The sequence below is a fragment of the Wasmannia auropunctata genome, unplaced genomic scaffold, assembly GCF_000956235.1.
Source record: "Wasmannia auropunctata unplaced genomic scaffold, wasmannia.A_1.0 LD334538.1, whole genome shotgun sequence".
NCBI lineage: Eukaryota > Metazoa > Arthropoda > Insecta > Hymenoptera > Formicidae > Wasmannia > Wasmannia auropunctata.
In genome coordinates this window covers 904,192-930,668 of record NW_012028352.1, presented here as the reverse complement: position 1 = coordinate 930,668, position 26,477 = coordinate 904,192, and the positions used below count along the sequence as shown (strand labels likewise).

The 26,477-nt window shown below is 44.2% G+C and overlaps 1 protein-coding gene across 1 annotated transcript; it reads left to right on the top strand.

Moving 5' to 3' along the window:
• Positions 1-1,738: 1,738 nt before the first annotated feature.
• On the top strand, positions 1,739-26,477 carry LOC105458400. Its single transcript, XM_011703678.1, has 8 exons — positions 1,739-2,154; positions 20,032-20,133; positions 20,214-20,323; positions 20,504-20,679; positions 24,576-24,806; positions 24,904-25,051; positions 25,211-25,355; positions 25,462-26,477. The coding sequence occupies exons 1-8, from the start codon at positions 2,049-2,051 to the stop codon at positions 25,707-25,709; spliced, it is 1,266 nt and encodes a 421-aa protein (XP_011701980.1). The 5' UTR covers positions 1,739-2,048; the 3' UTR covers positions 25,710-26,477.

Here is a 26,477-nt window from a genome sequence, read left to right as displayed (position 1 = left end):
GTTTTTGTTTCTCATATGGCAAATTATCGCAAAGTACGAATCAGTGGAAGGGAAAACGTGAATAGAAAAAAATGAGATGTTAAAATATAATGCAGAAAATTTTTGCGTCTTCAATTTCTTGGATCTGCGAGATATCCGCAAGAAATGAGACTTTATTTCGATATGATATCTGGTTACGAAATATCTAGTCAGACACTTTCACCAGAGGCCCAATAATGGCTAAGAAGTATCGTGCACGAGCGGGTACGAGCTCTCACGAAGAATCACGAAGATGGTACCTGTGGGCCTCGCGCGGGACAGACATCCGCTGTCTGGGCCTTGTCCGGGGCCCAGAAGACCTCGAGGTTCTTAGGCACGAGTAAATTTACATTTGTCTCTTCCCTCGCCGACAAATTGCCACGACAACGTCGGACATTATTGGCTCTCGTCGTAAAAATTCGTAAAAAGCCAACTCTCAGAGAGAAGACAAACATATTTAAATCTCATTTACCATCAATTACCATTGATCGAAAAAGTTCGCACGCCTCCTCCGTGACCTCGTGTCAGTTTGCTATCATTTATTTCCTAACTTGCCAATGTGGATATTAATTCATCGTATTCGATAAATATCATCGTTAAGGCTGTTAATAGCGTTTTTTTTTTATCTGCGGTACTGGTCGCCACACAGCCCAAGCGTATGAATAAAGTAGGCAGAATACATTTACATACGCCGCTTTGGGCAGTGACTCACGATGCATCCATGTAAGGCTCAGAGCGAGAGGTGCCGTTGGCCCCACACGCCTACGTTAAAACGTTGCCCGCCCGTGTGCTTCGAAGACAAAGGGGAGGGAAAAAAAGGAGTAAAAAAAAAGAAATAAAAAAAAGAAAGATAACCCGTTCTGTAAAAGGCTTCGTCTGCGCGATATCGACTCACGATTCAGATATCGAGACCGCCGCGCTCGTCCGCAAGGCCCAAATCCTGGCGCAGGATCGCACGTATCGGCGCGATCGATTGCAGGGTGGTTGGAACACGCCTCTATCTGAAATACCACGATGAATCTTCTTCAGCCTATAAATCAATTAGCGCGTGAGAGAGACTTGTTATACCTTCCCGCAGTTATTCCGGTCCGCAAGCTCATTCCGGTTACCAGATAAGCGCGCGACGTACACACGCAAACGCGTGCGCATTATACGTGTGCGATCGTTATACCATTGCATTGCGATCGGTTTGCGGCGGCTGCCACTTTCTCATCCGTGTGTCTTTTGTTTTCTCGGTGACAATGGCGTACGGGGGGGCCCGTCACGTTCGCCACGAGTGATGCTGGGCCGCAAATCCGGTTACCGCAGAAAGATCGATGTAACTCCGAATAAATGGCGATTTATAAAGAAATTGAAAAAAATAGCGTAGCCTCTATTTTTCATTTTTTTCCCACGTAATAGAATTAAAGAGAACAGCCATAAAAATGAGAAAAATTTCAATACAGGTTGACGTTATCATTACAATCTTCACGCATTATATTCACTGGTATTTATTCAAGATCTCAACCTTGCTTACATCCGGTGGGTTCACCAGCGTGGAGTCAAGTAAAAGAATCGATCTCTCACAATTCGCATCGGTCAGGTTTATCATTAAATTCAAATTGTGTAAAATCATCTCTCATTGAAACGTTTGATACACTTCTACGCCACTGGTCGATGTTGCAGTCTGGGTCTGCTGGCGGTTCAAACTCTCCCGCCACTCTCCTGTCCCGTCAGTGTCTCTCGCGTGTTCGCACGGGGAACATCGCTCGCGCGCGTCTTTTGCCAAGGCCCCAACTCCGGCCCCGAGTCCTCGGACTTTCCATTACCGACAAGGATATTCGTTGGCGTAAAATTGCACTTTCGCGGTGAGAGGTGAATTGCGCGCGGTTCCTCGCGCCCGGGCCGAGCCGCGTTCGGCTAAATGAGAGTCCGTCGCGGATAATACGAAAATACTCGGTCCTCTTCTTTCCCATCCTTTCCTCTTCCGCATCCGTCCCTTCTCCCTTCTCCCCTTTGTTTATCCTGTTCCCGACGCAGATCGCGAGTACATGATCCGCGGGCGTTTCGTAATTACACGGAGAACGGACATGGCCGACCGTTTCTGGAGACTGGCCCTGTGCTGGTTATGCATCGTCGGACTCGCAAACGCCAATGGTGAGCGATACATTTAATTTGAACCAATCCTATAGATAGGCGGCGGTCCCCGTGACCATCGCGATTTTATTTAAAATAATGAGCGCGCGCAGGTGAAAGTAACAAGGAAATGTACGCGTCGAAGAAATTCTAAATGTATGTACCGAGCATGGACGACGTATACCGCGGTGTCCACGCTCGATTATAGCGTTCCACGGTAATCAGTGACGAGGAGGGAAACATGACAGTCCGCGAACGAAAGTGACGTTCCTTTGTTCCCGAGCCGATTACGCCGACGATCGACGCGGTCGACGCGGCATAACAAATAAGCAGACGCGTCGCAGAATGCATCGTAAAGTTTCCGAAGCACCTGACGCACACGCGCGCGTCTAACAATAAGTAGGATGTCCTAGATCGCGATGCGTACCCAGGTATCACGAGAGAGGATCATAGCCTACCCAAAGCGCCACTCAAGGTTGCGACGTTCCCTCATGCGTCGCGACGACTCGCGCTCGTTATGACTGACTTTAGACTCGTTACTGTTGACGTTAGGTAGACGTTTTCTTTCCTACTTCGCTTCACGGTCCGGCTATTTATGAAAATGGCAGTGTCCGACAACGAAACACGCACGCACGACGTGTTGGAGAGACGACTCGTTTTGCGAGGACTCGCGGAGCGAGAGTCCTCCTTTCCTTCGAGAAACACGAGTCTCACGTGTGCGTCGAGCTATACGAAAATCGTTAGGCGCACCCATCGCGATGAGGTTCACCCATACGTTTTCGGATCACGTTTGCCGATCGCAAATTCTCCTCGCGTATGTCACGCAATATTACGGAGGCGTACAGAATCTATTCTTCTCCCGACGTGTTTTTTTTTTCTCTCGGAAGTGAAATTGCGAGCTGTGCAAACAATACGCGGCACTCGCATCATCCTCGAACGCAACGTGCAATTAAAAAATAACTGCAATCAGGGAACGAAACTCGTAATCGCGCGCGACACTCGCAATTAGGGCAAGGCGGGGGATAAAAGGCTAATTATCTGTTAAGGGCGCCGCGCGCGGCTTGGACAAACAAGAAGGGGCAGAGAGCGACGGTACATCGGAGTTAATTCTCCACTTATCGGGAATTATTATCTCAAATTGAAGTTAATCATATCCCTTTATCGTCCATCGTTGCATCGGTGGAAGTGGACCGATTTGCGAGTTCAGTCGCGCGCATGGGAATCGAGGTTGCTCCAATTGTTCCTTCCCGAGCCTCCCTTCGTGTTGACGTGCAATTAATTAACCCTAATAGCAGCTAGATACGTCGAATAAATTGTATGGTTTCGCAAATGTGAAATTAGTGCGATTGCGCGCGGGATTGTGTAAGAGGGAAACACGTGTGTGTGCGCGGAAAAATAATTACCCCGCGCGCTGGCTCTCTCGCGCGCGGAAATTCGTGCACACGCGACGTGTGCTTCGTCGTGTGTGAGTAATCAGACGTTGATGAATCACGCCATGACTCCATCGTGATCTCTCCTGTACGTTACCGCGGCTATATTTGTATTGGAAAATTGCACGAATAATTACATAAACTAGAACGATCGCGAAAAAAGAGCGTCTGATCTAAAAATAACGCGTAAGAAACTTCGCAACGATTACATCACGCTATACGCTTCTTTTTTGTACCTAATACTTGAAAATTAATCCCCTCTTATCGAATAAAATATAAAGATATTAGTTAATTAATTCTACGTAGATCGTCAATGAAGATCTTCTGCCATGACATGTGTGTGTTTAGGAGAAAATTTATTGTTTCTTATTATTATACTTACTGGATAGCTATTATTATACTTATGCTGTAGTTTCGAATTTTCTTCACCAGTAGGTAGATAGCAATCGACTTCCTTCCCAGTATCATTACTCCATCGGAGGGAGGGTTACGTCGAATTCTCATCGCCAGTCGGCAAAATTGATTATCCAGGCACACGTAATGGGCATAATTGAGCCGACTTACGGGGGAAGGCAGACGCGGGAGAGGAGAAATAGGATTCTGCGATAATCGTGGAAAGAAAGGGAAGGTGAGGCGGGAATGCAATTTTCTGTGTTTTGTGATTGCGCATGTGATTCCCACCTGCCCTTCGTTCTCCGCTAGAATCCACGCGGAACGATCTTAACTGGCTATCGTCCTGGAATTAAAGGGAAACACAATGTGAGCTAACTCCCGCACTAACGTGTCCGTAACGGGAAAGACACACGGAGCCTACGATCGAAGATTAAATGCGTTGGCGAACCTTCCTTTCTGAGCATATATCTGCATAGAAAAAGCTTAACTGACGGCGAAGACAATTCTTTACGACCGGAGATGATTTATGAAAATGAAATAACACCTATTATTGTATTTCTATTTTAATGATATTGCCGTTTCTAAAAGAAGACTCGTCTGTCTGTATGCTTTACTAAAAGACTCGCAGAAGAAATATTTGTACATATTTATCGTGAATTTCGATCTGAGGAAAAACTTTGCGCAGAAGCGTAATTAGATTTTCGTAAACAGTTTAGCGCAAGAATGGACAGTTAAATTACACTATTTTTTTTTAAATAAAATTCTTTACGCGAAAAAAGGATATCGTTTTTCAGAATAGGGTGCTGAAACATGTCAGTCCGTTCTTGCAGTGAACGCGTGCGAGTGGGAGAATCATGAGGAAAGAGAAGGTGAAATTCGATCTAAGTAGCTCACCGCGCTGTTGCGCCTCGCGCTCTATTCTCTTATTTTACCGCCATTACGGCTATTAACATCATACTTAATTGCTAGATCGCAAATCTGAATTGCAGGTATTCCTTTCCGCGGACGGAAATCTTCTTATTGTTTTTCGCGTGTGTAGCCGCGACGCGTAATTGTTGTAAATAATATGTATCTTTTTTACTTATGTTTATTTCGCTCTTGTATTACAATGGATAACTTAAAATATAACTGACTTTTCTTGCTCAATTTATTCGTCTATCTAGAGGAAAATATGATTGTTTATCTTGATGCCCCCATCTCTCAGGGAGAATTCACACCTTGACAGAAAGGCAGAAAGCAGAAAAGCAGAAGCCAATCAGAACTCGCGTTGGTAGCAAGAAAAGCAGAAAGCAAAAACTGTCGATTATCAGCATGAGTTCTGATTGGTTTCTGCTTTTTTGTTTTCTGCTTTTCTGTCAAGGTGTGAAATCTCTCTCATGGTATAATTACAGCGTTAAACTGTCTTCAGTAACTATATATTCATTCCCACTGCTCGTTCTGGCAAAATAGGCTTGATAGCTGCCTTAAACAGTGTTCCATGTAGTTTTCTGATTGCGTAAAGCAACTTTTTTCCGTCGACTTCTAATGAACATTCTGTTACTAATAACTCAAACTTGCTGTCAGGATTCCGGTCTTGAGTAATCAAAATTGAAAATAAATTTCTTGAAACCATACATCCTTTAGTATAATCTCCTGATGATTAATGGATGTAAAACGAATAGTAGCTTTTCCAAACGCTGTTAGTGTTTGCGTTCCAGCAGTCTTAATGCTACAAGGTTCTTTAAATTTTTGAAAAATAATCTGAACAATTTGTTATGTGGCTTGTTGCTCCATTATCAATCCAGTCTGATGAATCTTCTTCTACGGTGCAGGCTTCTGCGTAAATTGACATGAATGCCATACTTGCAACTGCGTTATACTCTGCTTGTTATCCTTCGCGTTATCATTCCTGTCGTCCTTATTCTTTGTATTATCCTTCGACGGTCTTCGGATATCCAATGTCTGCAGTCCTTTACCTAATGTCCAATTTTCTTGCGGTAATTGCAGATATCATACCTTCTTTAGATGCGCTTTTCTTAGCGTAACCTTATAGAAAGGAAACTTTAGTTAATATAATAATATTTTACTCCAACAGTCGGTGGATCGATGATAGATTTAAAAAAATTGACAATTGACGAAGAGAATGAAGTCATACAAAAAATTGAGGCGCGCGTTCTGATAAAATGAAATGTCAGGCCGCACTCGCGCGTGTTCAAGGATAATGAGATTTCTCGCGGTTTCAAAACTATTCGCTTCCTAGCGTTTTTTTTTTGTATGGCCGTTTCTTCGCGGAATTTTTCCCATGTGCCGCTCATGAAGGTCGATTTATTCATTATCCGGCTTGGAAACCGCACGGAGTTTTACGAGAAAGCGAAAACGCTCGCCGAGCGGAAAAGGGATAGGGCAAAACACAGTTCCACCGACTCCGTTCGTACTCTCCATAATCGCGCTCAAACACGTGGCCAGGAATGAGGAATAATGCGACTGGCTGGGAAGATCAGCCAGTTGCGTACCCAGGAAGTTGTAAGCCCACCGTTTTGAAATATCGAGACCCGTTCGTAAAGCCTTTGAACGTTAAACGAAAAGTTCAACTCGAAGAAACAGGAAGGTGGCACTTTAACATACGTATTACCGTTATAAATTTTACTTCACGAACGATACTATAGAGTTTATGACTTAAAGAAAAACGAAGTTTCTTTAGAAAAAGAAACAAGCTCGGTTTCAATTAACTTGATAAGCTGCTCTTTTGTCTGTTTAAATTATTTATCGTTCGCATTACGAAAAGAGCAATAGCGCGTTATCTTTGAGATAATTAATATAATTTGAGCATAGCTATTTATTTTATTAAAAAAGCTTTGTAGAAAAAATCAGGTAATCTTCAATTAAATAACACTCATATGTCTATATGTCATATATTATAGCATATAATGTATACTATATATAAGCCAGTTTTTCTTCTGGAAAATATTAAGAAATTATTATAGGAAAATATTAAAATCAGAAACACGCGTTATTCAATACAATTTTCTCACACTGCAAAATATGCCGCTAATAATTACTTTTCTCTTCGGAAACGTTAGTTTGAGGAGAGGGTAGAATGACACCGTAAATGTTACAGCACTGTGTGAGGGATGAGGATGTGGAGTATGGGGAATGCACAGGGCCCTGGAATGGGAAACAGAAGTGGGAGTGAGAGTAGGAGTGAGGAATCGGTTGGGAGAGGCCATAGCAAAACCGGTTGCCAATCTGCACGGACGCGTTGGACAGAACGCTGGGGAGATCATCGAGAAAAGGCCAAAAAGGCCGAGCTCCGGTTTCCAGTAAACAGATCAGACTTTTCCTGACTCACGGATCAGCTCGCGTTTATCGACGAAGTCGGAAGAGATCAAGCACTGTTCGAATTTTTCTTCCAAATCTAAAGCGCATATATTCTAAATTTAAATCGGCAATAAATAAAAAAAGGCTTAATTAATGTGAAATCAAAATTCGCAATGACGAAGGGGTAAAGGGGGAGAAAAATCATCTTTTTAAATAATGCTTTATCTTGATATCTAATATTGTATTTAAACAATAATTGTTCTGCGTAAAAAAACTTTATAACGACGATTTATAGATCCTGAGTTATGTACGATAGCGCGAGGATATGTAACAGGAAATTAATAAAATAAATGTCTGAAGAGCGCGTGGGGCGATGGCTCGCGAAAGGGATGCACGAGCGTGACTTGATCTATTAAAATGTCATTAATCAAGCAAAGAAATCGAAGTCTCGCGATGGCTATCTCGAGATCGATTGCCGCACTGATGTACCAGATAATCGATGTTGCACTGTCGTGCGTGTTTGACGTAACGGCAACACTTTTTTCCAGTCAGTCTATCCAGACGTGCTATCGGCCGGGATCTTTTTCCCTCGCCGGCTAGACAGAATCATCCGTGCTCGGCTTTCTTCGGCATTTAACGTAGATATTTCCTTCTCAACACCTCTCGTCACACCTTTCAACGTTCTCTCGCTCGATGACCTTAGTTTCACGAGTCAGTCAAAAACGCGGACACAAACGTTTCCTGTGTAATTATTTATATTTATACGCGAAGGATAATCTGCATACATTCTGCCGCAGGCACGTTCAGACACTAAAAAAGGAAGTGATCGAAGGTCAATGTGGCATATCGAATGCGCGTGAAGTGAAGTGGCAACGACAGTAAACGTTCAATTTCTCGTAACTCGCAAATTAAACGACGTCAGTTGAACAGTTATCCACGACGTGGCACAAGGAAAAGAACGTGGATGGATAGTGAACCCTGACACGTCATTTTTGCGATAGCTTTATGAATGGCGACCCAACCCATCGAGGAAGGCGAACCGTTTGTCACGCACGTTTAATGATCTCGGCATACCCCAAGCTCCATAAACTCGCTATCTTTCCATAATTTTTTTTTTTTCTTCGCAACGTGTAGGAACGTTCCCTTTCTGATTGGCACTTCCACGGGCGTTCGCCGTTAGCTATATAATTTTTATATGTTGAATGTGACATAAAAGCATCCAACATTTTAAATCTTAAATACAGTTTTAATTAAATGCCTTCAATCCAAATTTTAATTATACAAATTTAATAATGTAATCACATTTATCATACGATCGCAATGATTATTCTTCCTATCCGTCATTGACTGATAAATCTATCACTTGGGTATTTATAAAATTAATTTAGAAAATTATTGTATATTTTTCGAGTTTTTTGGAAATATCGCCTCGAGTTATTGCCTCGGGGCAATATCGTATCTTTACGTCGATTCCTTTCGTGAGCATGACCTCTTTTCTCAAGAGTTCCTATGTTGGCTATATGTTTGTTCTTCACGTATGTGTGTGTATGTGGGGCCCAGCCAAATATGGCGGATACCGGTCGGACCACTTGCGTGCGCGCGTGTCACCCAGTACATGCGTAGCGTTACGGATACGCGCGTGTGCACGCATCATATGTGTCTGCGCATATGTGGAGATACGATCAGACAAGAGCGCGTAAAGGGACAAATTCTCTATTTCGCATTTGGACGCGCTTTTGCAATCTTCGATAATATTAACACGATCTTTTATTGCCCCTTTCCATTTAAATGATGCAAAAAATAAAAATGATGTAAATAATGTACGCGTTCGTTGGAGCAAGTTTACTCGCATTACATTTGTGTTGTAAATTAATCAAGGACTGATTGACTTCGTTATGCAATTATTTAAAGACAGAGCCAACTGTCTTAAAAATTCTTCAGATTTCACGGTGAACTTAGGAGAAAACGATCCACGCTCAATTTTGTATATTTTTACGTTTTAATCTATAAATAATTTATAAATAAATGTTCCACGCTCTATCGTTGTAGTTATCAAAGAAACAGTATATGTCGCACCCGACTATCTCGTAGCAGGGTAGCTTGAAATCTCCAGTGAAATCTCCAAAAGAAGTAGCAGAATTCTAAAGAATGAACCTCTCGACGAGATAACAATTAATAACGAATAAAACAATATTTTTTACGTTAGCATTAACGTGACCTCGATGTAAGTATCTACCTTGATAGTTGCTACCAGGAAACGTTTTGCAATACTTTGCCGTACGTTTCCTGGTAGCAACTGGATACGGCAAGGATACGTGCCGGTAGGACCGAAAAACTCTTCGATTTTACGGTGTTTCGCATCCACGGAGCATCAATCGCGATGTAACGAATGATGCGCGGAACGAAATTGTTTGCTCACCGAACTTACGTCATTTATCACGAAGTGTTATCCTGCTACTTTCCTCGGTACCGGTTCGCTCCTCCACGGCAAAAGAACTAATTCGTATAAATCGCTGTTTTCCTTACGCCCTGTGCTCTCTTTCTCACTGTCAGGAGCGTTCATTTTCATGATTGATAATGATCCGGCGAGCAGCGAGCCACAGGTTACACGCGAACTTCGTCATTAGACACGTGTATAATCAGCTAATCATTAATCACGCGTGATCGGTTTTTTTTTATTTGCCAGATGCCACGCACCGCCATCAGGCCATCTTCCAAATCCGCTACTCACTCCCGTTCACTGATATATATACATATGTTATACGTTTTATTAATAAAGACACATCTCTTGACGAAGAATTAAAGATACGTTCGGACGAAAAATTCTTGATTGTAATCTCCGATTAACCGCCAAGGATTAATGGAAGGATTAAGATTTGATATCCGGTATCTCTAGATTATATTAATTAGATTACCTACACTTCAACGTTAATACTCTTGCATATCGAAAGAAGACGCACTAAGTAAGCACTGTGACGACTGCTTACGTTCATAGAATAAATTTCGAGACGACTGCGTGTTTTCATTTCGCAGAAACACGATGCGCTGCCCGAGTGCATGCACTCCAGTTGTGCATGAGCATTTGCGAACTATTTTCACTCGAAACGGTGTCTGATAAACATGTGGATTAATCGAAAATTAATGCTAATGGGAACAAATAATCGTGCGGCGCTTTATAAGGAAGCGGGAGATAGAGACCTCGTAAAATGCGAAATAATCTTAACGAAGTTGAAGTAAAAGTAGCAACTTGAGTTGCAGCGCAAAGAGGGAAGCGGACGCTTATATACTCAAGGCCGCGCTGCGATTATTGAACGTTCGTGAAAAACGACGGTGGTTCTCTCTAATCGGGGAGAAAATTACAAAATGACACGACACCGGAGTAACGCGGCTGATTTAACGATTTAATAACAGCGCCGGAAAGACAATGTCGGTTCCGTAACACGGTGAATCTGTTTTTCACGAGAGGCTATCGGCCTATTGATTATCGTGCGGCGGATAAAAGTGAGAATGTGTCGTCCTGCAACGAAACGGGAGGATCGTCACAGTCTGTCATTTCAGTTTATTACCTATAATTACTCCTATAACTTGTCATTTGCACCTGCCCCGATATCCCGCAGCCACAGATATTTACGGACTATGGCTATATGCTATTGCGAACCGTGATCACTTTTCCTTCGTACGATGCGTTCGTCATAATTGCAACATTTTTTTTATATCTCTTTTCATGGCTCACACTCCATAATTATCCCTAACGTCTTATCATTATTCCATCAGACATACGCCGCGGATTACTCTACATTCTAAGTTTCGAATAACGATAGTATATAGCAGTCAATTAGACGAGCCTAGTGAAAAGGATCGTAAAACATTGGTAAGGTTTTATTTTAAAGTATTTCTTTTTTTTATGCCCAACAAGTCTCGTTCTTTTTTTAACGGCACTTCGCTTCGGATTTGGAAACATTTCAGTAGTTCAGTAGTTGAAAAGCGTGAACGGTATATATCGTACGGCACATCATTAGATAAGACATCTGTGTTGTCCTTATATAGAGAGAAAAGGTAACGAGGACTGCTCGCGGATTTTTTATTAGGTGCTTTATCTGTTATATTTTATATAATGCAACTACAACTTAGCACACGTTACCGCGTTACTCCCACTTGCCGAGCACCTTCCGCGGGAAAGAGGGACTCGAGGAAACAATTAAATCCTGTGATCAGATAGCGCTGCGAGTATCCTCTGGAAAATGTATTCCGTGCTCGGCCTGCGTCTAGCACAGTCCGGATAACAAAGCGGTCTGCCGGAAGTCAGATAAACTCGGGGGACTCGATTCGATACCTCGAAGACGACAGCTCCGCGCGCGCGTGGAAATGTACAGGAACAAAGATTCCTATATCCCTCCGCGCGAGATCCTATCTCATCCAATCGATTTACTCTTGGAAAAGTAAATTGATTTTAAATGACTGATTAGCGAGCGATATTTGTCAGCGTAATGCCGACAGTTATTCTAAGGTGGTAAACGATAATTAATTGTGGTCATAGCAACCGTCGTAGAGTTACATTGATCGAATCATATAATGTTTCAAAAAAGAAATAAGAAGAAAATTTAAAACAAGCATCGAAATCCGAGAGTTTTATAATTAAAACTCATATATTTATGGTTTATATTAACGTAAATCATATATGTTTTTTTGCCACATCTTGTAAGTACATCTTATATAACGTGTAATTTAATAACAAGCTGCAATGATTACTCTGATAAATAATTGATGATTTCTACGTCACGGAATATCCGCGAATGAAACGGAAGAAATTTCACGGGAGGAAAGTTTACATAATTCGCTACGATTTGCAGATAGTATCTGCGGCATCCAGATCTAAAAAGTGCACAATGGACTATAAATAACGACACGTGCAAAAGCGTTTTGTGCACCGCCGTGCCGAGCCATAAAATTGTTTAAATAATCGCGCGGCTATGCTCCGCGGGGCGTCGTCGACTTAATCGTCGGGATTACCGAAAACGCATGTATAACGGTAAATCCTCGGTAGCGCGCATAATTTGTATACCGCGTGACGCTATAAATAATTCATTACTTTTTCGCAGCATCCCGCACCGCCACGCTCCGGGTGGTAGGAGAGCCTCAACAGGAAGCAGAATATAAAGCGCGTTCCAAACATTGTTGTCTTAATTTAGCTTCATATACTCGCTTGTCGAAAAGATAATTTCTTGTCGAATCTAATTTCCGTTAAAAATATTTACGTGTGTGAAGTCCGCACCCCAACATTAAAATTCCATAGTTCTGATTAGAGTTTCCACTTCATTTCGAAGAGACGAAGAGTTCTCTATAGTTTACAACAAGAGTTGTACTTAATAACAATTTTTAAATCATGAAATTTGATAAAAGATTAGCACACTATTTTTTTAAATTTAAATTAAAAATTGTTTAGAACCCTTATAAACTATAGAGAACTCTAAGTCTCTTACAAAATGAAGGAACTCTAATCAGAACTGTGGAATTTTAATAGTGGGGTGCTAACATTCACACATGCAAAATATTTTATTGTCTAGAAGTATCGTAAATAACACGTTAGATATTTTTCCACAACTAAATATTAAGAGATCATAAAGGCAGGAAGATAGTTTCGTAAAAATTGTAAAGTTGCGATCATCCGGAAAATGTCACTTTCAAGCTTGATCGTAAGGATCGGAGCTTCGTCTCTTGGAGATTTCTCTGATTGCTGCCTGCATGTGACTCGTCCGTCTTTTCTAACCATTGAGGCTTTCCGGGAGAGTCGGTACGTGATGGACGATCGATCGTTTCCGCGCTGGTGATTACTCGCGACGGTGACGTACGGTAGCGCCGATATTAACGACGCCGCGAAAGAGACACCGGCGAAATTCAAAGGCGACCGTCGCTTTTAAAGGAAATCTCTCTCCTGCGCGATTTGTAGTCATTCGGACGATGTTCGCTTGCAGCTCTCGCCTCCTCGACTTGCCGTGATATCGGATTGTATTACTGTCACTGAACGCGCCTCGCTTGTGTCACGCAATTCTGCTTGCCTTTCGCGTGTAGCGTGTTTCAAAAAATAAAAATTATAATACACGCGATACTTGCAAAATCTACATAGGTATACGATCGGCAGAATCGATGATTTCTTCTTCAGAATTAAGAGACTACAAAAGCAGATTATTCGTTTAATGCAGATTTTGATGACGATGAAAAAGAAAATAAGCACAGGATCAATCAGATAATATATAAATAATGTGATGCACGCATACTTTGTGACAGAAAAAAATTATATAGTCAAAGGATAAAATCAGGATTGCGTAAATTAAACGGGATAATAAATGTCTAATGCTAAAATGAACTTTACTGCGTTAAAATCTTATGATGATTATTAAATCAGTATTTAAATTAGTCGGTTGGAACTTATTACATTATCATATGTATAGAGCGATTTATCTTATAATTATCCGTTCGGAAACGGAAAGTTTTGCCTGGCAAACTGTTGCATCGAGCCATCAGACCATGCCAATCCGATCGCAACCGAAACATCGTTTCCCCGATGGGCATAATAGCCCAGTCGGATCCAGGAAGTCGGCAGAGAAAGTACCAAGGAAGGCACTAACTAGATATCCATCGACGTACGTGCCTCATCCTCCACGCGTGCTCTAATCCCCGACGATCTGTACCCGGTCGTAACCGGTCTCCCTTCGCCGTCCGGCGATTCCGTCGTTTTCCTCGAGTTTCGATCGACAGAATTGTGGGCCGCTAATGATCACTGATGATCAGTGATTTACCGAGCTGGCGGCCCTTGTAATCGGCGTGCGCGCACTGCCGCGGCCAGGCAAAGGCAACCGGAATGGAATCACCGTTACCGCCATGTATTCGCCATGGCTCGCCAGCGTTTCTCTTTTATCACCGCCCGGCTCGCATTGCATTGATTAAGAACTTTTGATCCTGTTATGCAGCCCCACCTCCCTTGCCCCGCCGTCACGCGTTCGATTGTGGCGCTAACACTCCGCGAACGATAACGCAAGTGATTCGCGTGCGTTACTTGACTTCCTTGTCGACGAAGACGTTTCGCTCGTTAGAATTATAAACAGCGATTGAATTTTACGCGTCACGTAGTGATTGATATACGATTTGCAAAGGATCAGTGCGACTCGCGAAAATTATCGCGTTGATCTGCAGCTTCATATATTAATAGAATCAACGAAGAATCTTTCTCTGAAAGGAAAAGAAAACAGTACTGTACTTCCGTACTGTTTAATGAATAAAACGATTAAAGTTAATGAGATGGAATATATAAAAATAGGAAATAAGATCCGGTATGCGATTACGTGATTTTTGTGCTACTTAAGCAAGGTCGTAGAGAGAAGAGAATAAATACAAGTGGAGTAATAGCGGCTGAAAATTATACCGTTTAATGCGAAGTGTAATTACAGGACGAGGCGGCGTATCACTTAACGATTCGTAGAGTCTCTATGCTTTTTCGAAATCTATATAAACCACAGGTATATAACGGGAGTAAATAAAAATAAGCCGATCGCAGCTCAAAATAAAGCACTCATTCTACTCGCAGAGAGATTTACGTTCGCGGAAATTAAATGACAAACTAATGTCACTCACCGATCCGGTATTATAGCGAAACAGAGTGATAATCGCACTTACTATATATTGAATTCATAATCTTAACATACCGCATTATACATTTTCCTCATTATGGAGATCATATTTTACCCAGTCGTTATCGCGTTTCTATTTGCGCGACGCGATCGGTTTTTGCGGTAGGCCACCGATCCGGTTCGAGCTTATGACGATCCATCTTTAACTTACGATAGATAATGCTAATAGATAACGTTAATACGATGTGTCACATCCGTACTTGAGTCTCCCATGACACGTCATCGTATCACCTTGATCGCAATGCGCGAAAAACCTGCAGCGCGCGCAATCGCCATGTCCATTTTTTCCCCTACGATCGTTCGGTACTGTTATCCACGCAGCCAGCACGCGATAACTCCCCGCGAATATTAATTGATTACTGTAATGTACTGTGACCGTCGCGGTTACCGTTGCTCGGTTTGTTCGCTTTCGTACGAGAAAAATTGACGGATCGTTTCATTATTACGCGACGGAGCTGGTACAATGAGAATAGCTATACATAATACCGCGCGAAGAAGAACAAGAGGAAGAAGAAACCGCGGGTTTCTTACGCGAATGTTTGTGCTCCAGGACCAACCGATCTAACGTTAATACCTACGTTATTTGAAGCTTAATCGCTTCCGACACAACAACGAAGTATTCAAGCGTAATAGGCAGGCAGCGCGTTTGATTTTTGCCCCGCCGTGGAAAGCGGAAAAGATGTTATTGCACGCAGGACCGCCGATCCTGGCATGTTCGATTCTTTGCGGGAGCCCGAACGCAACCGTGCAGAAGCGTAATTATTCATCTCGGTTCTCATCTTAACACTTCGCAGTAATGGCCACAAATTATTGTAATTTCGACGATCGTAAATTGGCGCAATTTACTCTGCTTCTTCTTGGTAGCGCAACGAGCTTGATGGTAGTCGCTTGCGATGTACCGAAAGAAAATAAAATGTCATCGAACTCGCGGCAGAGATTGGCACTGTTATCAGCAGTGAAACCGGCGATTGCGGCAACTGAGATTGCTGGTTTTATTGTTACAGAAATATGAATGGAAAGTGGGAATCCAGGCGAGCCGAGGAAAAAGGATAGAGCCCTCGGTACTTGGTGCTCTTTCAGGATCAAGTCGTTATAATTTTTATCTTGAGAACTGTCTTGCTTATGAGACTCTCTCTCTGAATACAACGCGGCGTTTTACGGCGCGACGGACTCGTTACTCTTGAGAGGATTTAGGCGCGTTAACGGGAATACAAAAACGAAAGTAAAGTGGCGGCGCGGTAAGCTCGTCGGGCAAAAACCGCGTCGAAGATAATGGAAGCGAGCATAAGAGAGTGGGTCGCGTGAACCGGGTCACGGGGGGGAGTCACGGTGAAAAATTCATTTTGGTCCTGGCGGAATTAAATGATGAATCGACTTATACGAGAGGAACGCACGAAAAGCGGGAGCCCGCGCGTTGAAGGCGCATACACGAGGAAGGAAGAGGTCGGAGGTCGCGAATCTTCCTCATCAGTCGGGAGGTCATTATCGGTTATCTTGCGGAAATCTTAATCTTGCAAGCCGAAGGAGGCGCGTCGAAGTGCGCGAAAGACGACGGGGGGTGGGCCGGTAGTACGGCGAGCACCTTGTAAAGGAGAAGGAGGGGGAAGAAGCGGGAAGGAAGAAGAAGCGGAACTCTCCCAGGATCGACGGGAGGAACCGGAGGTAGTATATATGTACTGCCTCTACTCGGAGTTTAATGGTGGAAGAGGAGCGCAGGAAGAAATGAGAAGCGTCGAATAATAAGGAAGGATAAAGGGGCGCGAGCGAAGAGAACGAAGGAAGAAGGTCAGGTTCACGGACCTCGGGTTGAGATCGAGGGATTAGCGAGTGCGCCACATTCGAAGCTGATAATTACGCCCGATAGTACGTGAGCGTGGCGTCGCGAATAATCTCGGGCGGGGTAAATGCGAGAGAAGTGCAGGATTCGTGATCGGGGCGGACGAAGCGCGGCAGAAAATAATCCGGCGAGGTGGATCCTAGTCTACCCTGACGTATTTTGATTAATTCAGGGCTAGTCTCATCAACGTGGATTTGTTTCAGCCTCGGTTTAATTAATCCGTCATCTCGGGAAGGCTGCATGGGACTCAAAGAAGATGGAGTGTGAGATTAAAGTACATTTTTCAATTCTCTTCTTGATTTTTCGAAAATTCCCTGTATCGAGGGAAGACGAGACAATAAGAGTAATATCGCTATTAAATTTCTGTAAACGCTGAAACTTTCTTGCTCAACTGATTTTTTGCGCATCGTAATGGTTTTCAATCCAGTAGCCGATTTATAGACCTTCTGACGGAACAATGCAGACGCGGAAGCGTAATACTGGATCGCCGCTTTCGAAGACGGTGACCACGCCGAGGAAAAACCACGTTGCCGCGGCAAGCTCAGGAAGAAGGGAAGAACAGTGGGTGAAGGAAGATAAAGAAGAAGAGGAAGAAGTAGAAGAGAGTGGTAGCTCGGGCGGGGAGCGGCGGCCGGGGAGGGGAAGCTAAGGTCACGGACCTCCTTCTCCGAGATCGGCAGAAGATCAGCCGCGACTCGCGCCTTCGCTACCTTCGCGAGAACGCTTAAACTTGCTAATGGAAAAGACCGCCTTCGTATAGGGATGTTTAAAAGCGGCACGCTGCGCAGTCACGTAATTTACGCGTTAACTGCGCGCGCGGGACGGCCTGACTGACAGACGTTGCATAAAGTCCGCCTAAGATAAGCGCCAGGAATGGGGGGACCAGGGTGACGACCGGAGGAGAGTCATTAGCGAGGGGCAGGGAGGGGGATGAATATTCGCGACACGTTTTGTGTCAGAGGTGACGGCCTCCGTCGAAAAAGAAAACAAATGAAAGTGGCTCTTTCCACCATGAATACGGAGAAAAACCGCGACGTCGTCGTGTCGCGCCGCTGGCCGTCGACACCCAGCGGGTATGCTGATGAAAACGAGTCGGCGCATATTAAGCGGATAGAACAATTTCAACGAGTCGTGAGAGAGAGAGAGAGAGAGAGAGAGAGAGAGAAAGAGAGAAAGGAAGTACCCTTCGACCATCCTCGCGCGGTGGTCGTCCTCATGCGTGACTCGCATCGCGTGGATAAAGATGAGAAACGCTCGAGATTCGAGATAATCTCTCCTACGTTCCGAGAACGGGCCCGGCCGGGGAGACGTATGGTCCCGTTAAAATACGTCCCGGTGATTTCCGCAGCGCCTTATCGTCGGGTGTCATTTCGATCCGTCGCTCGTCCCCGTCGTCGGGCAAACGACGGAGACAGGCGCGCGGGACTCGAGGACTTGATCAACGCCTGTCAGATAGTACCTGCTAATCCTCCGGAGTGCTGCAATCCGAGCGCGCAGCGAGCGCGCCGCGGACTCCCGACCGGCTGCTGCCGCTGAACATCAATTTGTCTGCCGGGGAAATAAAAGAAAGCACACACCAGTCTCCCCGTGCACTTCCTGATGCGCGCGCGCTCGCCTACAATGTATATTAAACATTCTACCGGTCGTTCAGCGTCTGTCAGCCGACGTGGCGCTTGTTTATCTTTGCCTCGCGAGCGAGACGACTCCTGCAGACCGCGCGGAACATGCGTGAAGCCCACTTCTCTTTCTCTCTGGATTCTGGTATCGCCTCGAGCGATCAAATAAGCTGCCAAACCACGTAGAAGTTCAGCTCGGGGGAGGCTATTTCTCATTAAATCATCTCGGCTACTAGTTGCATTATTTACTTATCCCCCTTCTTTCTTCATTATCGTGGTATGCTAGACCCGCATTGTGTTTCGTGAAACTGCACGGAAATGAACTAAGCTACATGTACTTGCGCGAACAATCGGTAAAAGAGAAAAAAAACTTAACTCTTAATTTAAATTGGCTTGTTTCGAGCAAGTCTACCTGAAACGTCTAACGGAGAATTAATGATACCAGCAATACGTTCGCGCGGAGCGTTATTAAAACGTCACAGCTCGCGATTGTTCATTCTGTCATTCATTATCGGGGATCGCGACATGATGGAGGGCTGGTTGCCGATAGTTGCCAGAGGCCGACTGCTTATTCCGAGATGCAGTTGAGGGTCGGTTGCATCGCGTGAAACTGCATAGGTCCTCACCTCGGTCGCCTTGTCGTGGGGGAAGGGAAAGAACGTTCGTCACGTTCCCTTAACAGTTGCGCGTTGCGCGCACGTGACGATGATACCTCACCGTAAATTATTGCCCGATGCGCGCCGAGCTCGCTGCGAAGCGCGTGCGTTAAGTACGGAGAAAATATTGCCACCTCCCGTATCTTCCGAGATTAATGTTGAATTACGTCCGCGACGATATCCGCGGGATTGTTCCCGCGTCGCTTCCTGCTTTGATGTTCCCGAGGACACAATCGTCTCTTTGACGTTATTACAGGTCGTTCCGAGTATCCGCCGGCATATTTGTTAAGAAAGATTCTTCTCTGAATTGGCGAAAGAGCTTGCATATATGCGGGAAAAATATATGCAGAATTATGTCGTAAAAATTATAGACTTCCCATTTGACATCTTTCGTTGACTTTCCTCAGGATTGGGACACGCGCGATTCCTTTCGATATATGGCTTGACGTCATCTGGTAACGGTGAAAGTATCTATCATGGTATTCCATGAATAAACAGGGTCTAAACCAGTGGGATATACATCACCGCGTATTTCCCGAGCGCATCGCTGCGCTCTTCGCTTTTCAAGGTCGAGACGTTTACGACTTTATGGGGCAATTACCGTGGTATACAGCAACTTAGTTTGCGGATACGGCTAACTTCTGCTCATCCTTCCATAAAACAAAATCGTAAATCGGCTTGAAAATCCTTCTCTCTTATCGAGATATATTTTTTAAAATATCGATTCCATCGTGATTAACAGTAAATGAGCCGACTACTGCGTGCACATATAAAGATCGTAAAGTGTAAGAAACGGCAAACAGCTTTTATGTTTTGAAGAAACTAATTTAATCGCTGCATTTATATTTGAGGACTCAAAAAGTTCTATACAATTTTCCTTTTTCTTTCACACTTTAAGAATAGACGTTTTAAATTATATACCTAATATATATTTTACAAATGTATTCCATGTCTCTCATAGAAATATTTATGTTCACATTTCAGTGCAAAGCAAAGTGAGATGTACCAAGCAATTGATGGAGGTGGATATAGTGAGGAGTAGTCCGCAGGCGAAGATATATCTCCAACAATTCAAGCATTTTCCGGGTGAATATATTCAAACGTTTTACGTTAAACGCCGCGCGTAAATCAAAATTATGGCTCACATCGAATTTCTACTTTTGCAGACGAGGCTTGTAAGCCGCAGTTTCACGACGGCGTAGCCACGTTTAAATTATCGCTGCTGGAACAGGACATGTTACGGTGCGGCATCACAAGGGTCCTCAACAAAGTCACGGTAATAATTTTTTTATTTATCAAAACTCCAATTGTAACTTATATACAAATTGCGCGCATTATTGCGTACATTCCGTTTTTTTTAACACTCGTATATGGAAATGCCCAGCGTTTACGTAATACGCGGGATATATATATATATATGTACATTGTATCGAGATTATGAATTTTGATGACGCAGGGTCAAAAGATGTACTATCATCGGGTAATAGTGGAGGAGCCAGCGGATTCCAGCAAGCACACGTTCACGGTGAAATGCGTAATCACCGAAGTTGTCGTGGAGCCAGAAATCGCCGTCGCGGCCAATCACACGGCGGTACGGCGGAGCGTTCTTCCGGCGGGCTTTCAGGAACCTGAGTAAGTCATCAATCATTCGACATTAAGGCGTTTGATATTACGGCACGAGGTATCCGGCATTCGCCATGACGCGAACGCAATCGCACTCGCTTTGTTGTTGCGATAAATATGCGTAATTCATCGCGGCACAAGTAATAACACGCAATAAAGTCGGGGAGATTGTGAGTTCTGCGTAACGTAAATGGAAGAAATCGTAAGGAGGCGCGCATCCTGCTAATGAGCGTGATATTTATCAAATCTATTAGATTGACTTAGCAGGCCCCGGGAGATTCTCCGGACCTTGCGCAGTCCTTTTCATTTCTCGCCAGTCATCCGACAGTGTTAATCGCGTCGTACCGCACCGCGCGATAGACAAGACTCTCTTTCTCTCTCTCACACTTCCCCCTCGTACGAAATGATCTCCTCGGCATGGGCAAACGAGTGGGTTTAATTACCCGGAAGTCGCGCCTCTCGCGGCGCGAGTGTGAGAGAAAAACTTCTCTACGGAAGCCCCTGACCTGCCGTTTTGGCGAACGTGACAATCGCATCCTGTCGGGTCAACGAGTCCTAGTTTCATTCGTCGCGCAAAAAGCGGTACTTGTTATTGATTGGCCACGATTCGTTACAGATAACTTAAACCAAGAAAATTCATCGTCACGTCCAGATCGTCTCAGGCATCCTTTTCTTTCCGATCGGTTTTTTGTTGTTTGAGAGAAATAACTATGTTTGCTGAATGCAAAGCGGGGATATAATTTACTAAGTGATACACGCCTCCTTCCGTTCGTCCGCGAGACAGGAAAGCCTGAAAGAGTTTCATATCTCGTCGTTTCATATCTCAACGATGATACGTAATAAATGATTTCAAGATCACTGAGTATAATAAAGTGCAATTACATCGTATTCCACGCCACCCAAATGGATGAATATAAGCGTTATCGTTTCCCGCGTCATCATAGTCGTAGATCTCGTTTACGCCGTTAGTTTCGCAGAACGGGTATTAACCGCGAGAATATCGTATCTTATTAAATTTGCAATCAGGCGGTCTTCTGGGGCATGTCGAAAAAAGTTTTTTTTTCCAACCGGCAAACACAGGCGTGAGCCGGCGACTTATCGGCGAAAAAGTAAAACTAGCCACCGATCTCGCATGCCTGGTATAGATGTGATGATGCAAAGCAGATCGGCGCAGGGGTTGTTTATCGAGGACGGCGAGATTGTGTGGAAAATTCGATGATTACAAAACGATCGACCGGCCGATCCACATTCGAGCGAAATAAATCGTCCCACCTGACCTGAATATGCATGCGAGCAGCCAGCTATAAGACCACTGGCTGGGAGTCATCATCGGGAGTTCGTAATTTGCAAACGAGTCGAGATGCTGCCGTCTCTGATTTATTTGCACAACGGTCGAACGCAGCGTTGCAGCTGCTTGGAAAACCAGTAATATATTTCAATCCGCGGAGGATGCCTAATCGGCATTCCTGCTTTTTCCTTCCTTCTTCACCTCGAAAATCGCTTGACGGGTCACTCACATCCAGTTCGTGCGGCCGGTGTTATTCCGACCTGCGTTTACTCCGGGGAAACGTGCGGTCCGGCGCGAGTACGCAGAAATAGGCGAGGAATGGCCGGCGATTGAGATACAGGGAAAATTGCATCGAGCACGGCAAAAGAGACGTTGCGATTTATGGCGCGGCACAGGAAGATGGAAGGCATAGGAGAGATGCGGAGGGAATAAACGTTGATTATGGAAATGAGCTTCCGCGACGTGATTAAATAACAAATTCTTCCCCCAGCCTCGGATTCAAGTGAATTCTGGAATTACCATTTGAGTAGACGCCAAGGAATTTGAAAGCTGAATGCTTGAGAGCCCGCGAGTGAGACGCGGCCTCTTCTCGAAATCTTTCTCCAAACGGGAAGGCCAGACATTAAGTGCTTATTAAGCTCGCCCGAGGAATTTAATAGCGGGACATTCTGTGTATATATAGTTGAGACACGCGGTGACATTACGAGAGTCGATTTTATGGTGCGACGAACGACGGAGCGGCCCAAGTCCATTGCGCAACGGTTCCTTTACAGATGGTGGAAAAGCCACGGCATGCGTGCGTGAGCGATTTTAGCACGTTGAACGAAGTACGAAGTGCCGGAGTGGGAGAGAGAAGAGAGGCACTACCTGTCGGTAGATCCCTTGCCTTCCCCCGAACGCAAGTCGCTTCGCCGGTCGACATTCTTCAAGTACCCTCCGGGAACGTGCTCTCGAGGAAACACAGCGAGGAATTTTTATCGCGACCGTCGCCGCGCGCGTCGTCCGGTCGAGGCACTAATTTATCGGCGTTAATCGAACATACACTTCGGCGGATCGGATCTCGCGCGAATTCCGCGACATCTCTCCCCGCCGCCGCTCGTCCGTTACCGGGAATTCGCGGGAAATCTTTATTATCGTTGAATTATCAAGTATGTTGCGACGTCGCTGCGACAATCTCGCGGGATCTCTAGAGTCACGCGACGAGTAAAATCTCCCCATTAACTATGTCCTGTCGACGGCACTGCGCTGCCGCGACTTATTCTGCCATGTGCATGCTCGTCCGCGACCGGGACGAATCTATATAGTTATTTATAAGGGATAATTATTCTCGATTAGTTCTGTTCTTCTTCTATAGAAGAAAATTCGAGCGGGCAGTTAAATGCGAGAATTTCTAAGGATTCCACCTGGCTAAAGCCGACGGCTCTCGGACACTCGGAATGAATTTCTCTGCCGAGTGCATGCCTGATGCATCGCGTGTCTCCTCCAATAGAAAATAAGTCGCGTAATTAAGTAGTTTTTACACAGCGTTGTATCGCGTCTACGAAAGGTCGTCACGCGTCGGAAGGCGACTTAACAAAGCCTGTTCTGCGTCGGGAGATAACGAAAAAGGAGAGCGACGAGTTCGGCGAGGAGGGAAACGTGTAAAATAACACGAGTCGCAGTCATAATAATGACTAATGGTTCCCGATGGTACCCGTCCCGATACCTTGTTATCGAACTGCGCTCGTCCGTATGCGCGCGCGCATTTTTTTTTTTTTTACTTTAGAACTCGATCTGCCCGTTTTCTACCCCTCGCTTCTCCTTCGCCGCGTTCGGACTCCTTGTCGCCTGGTAATTTCACGGTCTACCCATTCTGACGAACATTCGTCTTCATTACTTCGTCTGTCACCATACATGCGATTTCGCCGGACGATGTGACGTATACGCCGCCCGCCTACCGTGGTCCAGCGCTACAATATATGCCGCGGAAGCGACCGATGAGTCTGCACGAACTGGAGTATACGGCGTTTACCGGAATTGATTTACGTATGCGCAAAAAGGCAACGAGCGCACGAATGGTTCGTCTTTTTTTTTTTTTCGTTAAAATAGATCGTGCTCGGGTCGTGCACATAATCTTCCGCGATTTTGCATAAAACCGTAAAGTGGGTCGAATCTTCCTATGGAGATAACTGCAACACAGGCCTTCGTTCTTGCGCTTTGGCGTGTACAAACTGCTGCTGGGTTGGAATTGCATATTTGGATACGCAACATTGATCACCGTGCCGGCCAGGTGCTCGCCCTCTTGACTTCATTTTGGAAAGTAGGCGATTGTAACCTTGCGGTTTGCGATTCTGTCCGTTCGTCATACAATTCGTCACGGATTCGACATGTGACAATCCGATAGATTTGATCCACAACAGTTGAACGTATAAATCAAGACATACCACTGCGTCTGATGTTTTTATGTAAGCCCAGTAAGGCAATAAAAATTATAGAAGAGCAAAAACTCACAAAAAGTTTTTAGAAATATTATCTCAAGTTCACTTAAAAGCTTATAAATTGTTTTTAATTGTAGTACTTGTTTATATTTTGTTTGTAATTTTTAGGATTTTAAAGGAATTTATTCATCCTGTTTTAGAGTGATCGACATACGTGAGGAGATTCAAAAATCGGCACCAGTGCCGATTCTCGGCGTCGGAGTGAGGCAGGGTGGAGTCTTGGTGACCGGCGAGCTCAACGTCAGTCCCGGCACGCCGTTGCAGATGGAAATATTTTTGGACAACGATTCGGCGCCGATCTACGGCCTGCTGGTGACTTACATGTTGGTCACCGATACCAAGACGCAGGAGGAAACGATTATTATTAACGGGTAATTGATCAACGTAATTGATGCCGTTGCAGGCGCGAACTAAAGAAATACCATTTCACATTTTACATATTATATAACGCATAATATTTGCGCGCAGGTGCTCCGTCGATCCTTACTTGTTCGAAAATTTCAACACCGTGGATGGCGACTTCCTGACGGCGAAATTCCGGGCCTTCAAGTTTCCGGAAAGCACCTACGTCCAATTCCGCGGCACCGTTAACGTCTGCTTGGACAAGTGTCCAGGGGTATGACTTCATTCTTTCGTAGCGCACGATTTTTAATACCAGCGGTTTTTAAATTACATTTGCACAGTCGTTATCTCTTATTTTTCCGCTTCGTTAGACGCCGCGTTACTTCCCGCTCTCGTCTCGGCGTTTATTAAAATGTGTGCGTTTGGATTTCAGATCGAATGCAGCAACGGCCAGATCGGTTTCGGCAGGAAAAGGCGAGCCATTGAGATGTCCAACACCGACAAGAATAAATTGTTCGAGGTAACCATGTCGACGTTCATCAAGGTCGATTCCGCGGATGACGTCATGATTGATAAAGGTATATATCTTCATCTCGGAATGTAAATGAACGCTTGAATAATTATCGTGCATTTATCATGTTTATGGCTCCTGTTACGATGCGTACATGTACTTCGTGTTGTTAGTACTTTCGGGATTCATCAGGAAGGGGAAGAACAGGACGCACACGAAGGAGAGGGCGGTAGTCGCCGAGGAAGTCAGGGAGCAGTCCGATCCGACGACAATTAGAACGCACGAAAGAGCGTTCCTCGCGGAAGAGATAAAGGAACAGTTTAAATATAAGGTCACCGAAGTGGTACTCAATGGTTCCTCGTGTAGTGCACTGAGCTTGTCTCTCCTTTTGGTTCTTCTTTGCTTTTACAAATTCCTGTAGAGAATGAAATTCTTGTTTCCTGACAAACATGATCGCTAACTGTAAATAAGACGCAGTCTGAGATATATTAAAAACGTGGATAAAAGTGTCGCTTTCGGAAATGACAATTAACTTGCTCACTAATAATTGAGAGACTCCCCGATCGTCGTAACAGCAGATCACTAATTATATAATGGTGATCATATAGACTGTATAATCAAAATACAAGTATGTCTAAAAAGAAGAGCATTGAATGAAATTCGATTTAAAATGTCGATGTTTCAAGGTACGCATTTCCTCAAGTGAAAATTTGTCTTCAATGTAAAACTGTCGTCCATATTGAAACATTTTTATGCGTGATACTAAAATATATTTAACGAGAATCAAATGTTAGGCGACAAGTTCGATAAAATTAAATTATCGAATTTGAAATTCAAAGAAAGTTTACAAATGGATTAACTATCTTGGCGCTAACATAATAAACAGTAACGTACATGATTTCTCCGCTCTGCGACCGCCGAATTTTCAATCACGACGTTTCAATTTTAGTTTTATTATACTTTTTTTTAATTATATATCGCAAGTAATTGCCGTATCTCTTGATAGAGTAACTGCCAAAAGAAAATTGGCCTTTGCGAGTGGAGAAAGACGAAGACCTAGTCGTGCGACGAGGTGTAATATTAAAATGCGACTTAATTAATTACTAAGTAATTATTAATTGCGTATATTTGTAATCTCAGTTTAATTATTATGTTAAATAAATCGATAGCAGACGAGGCACAGCGATCA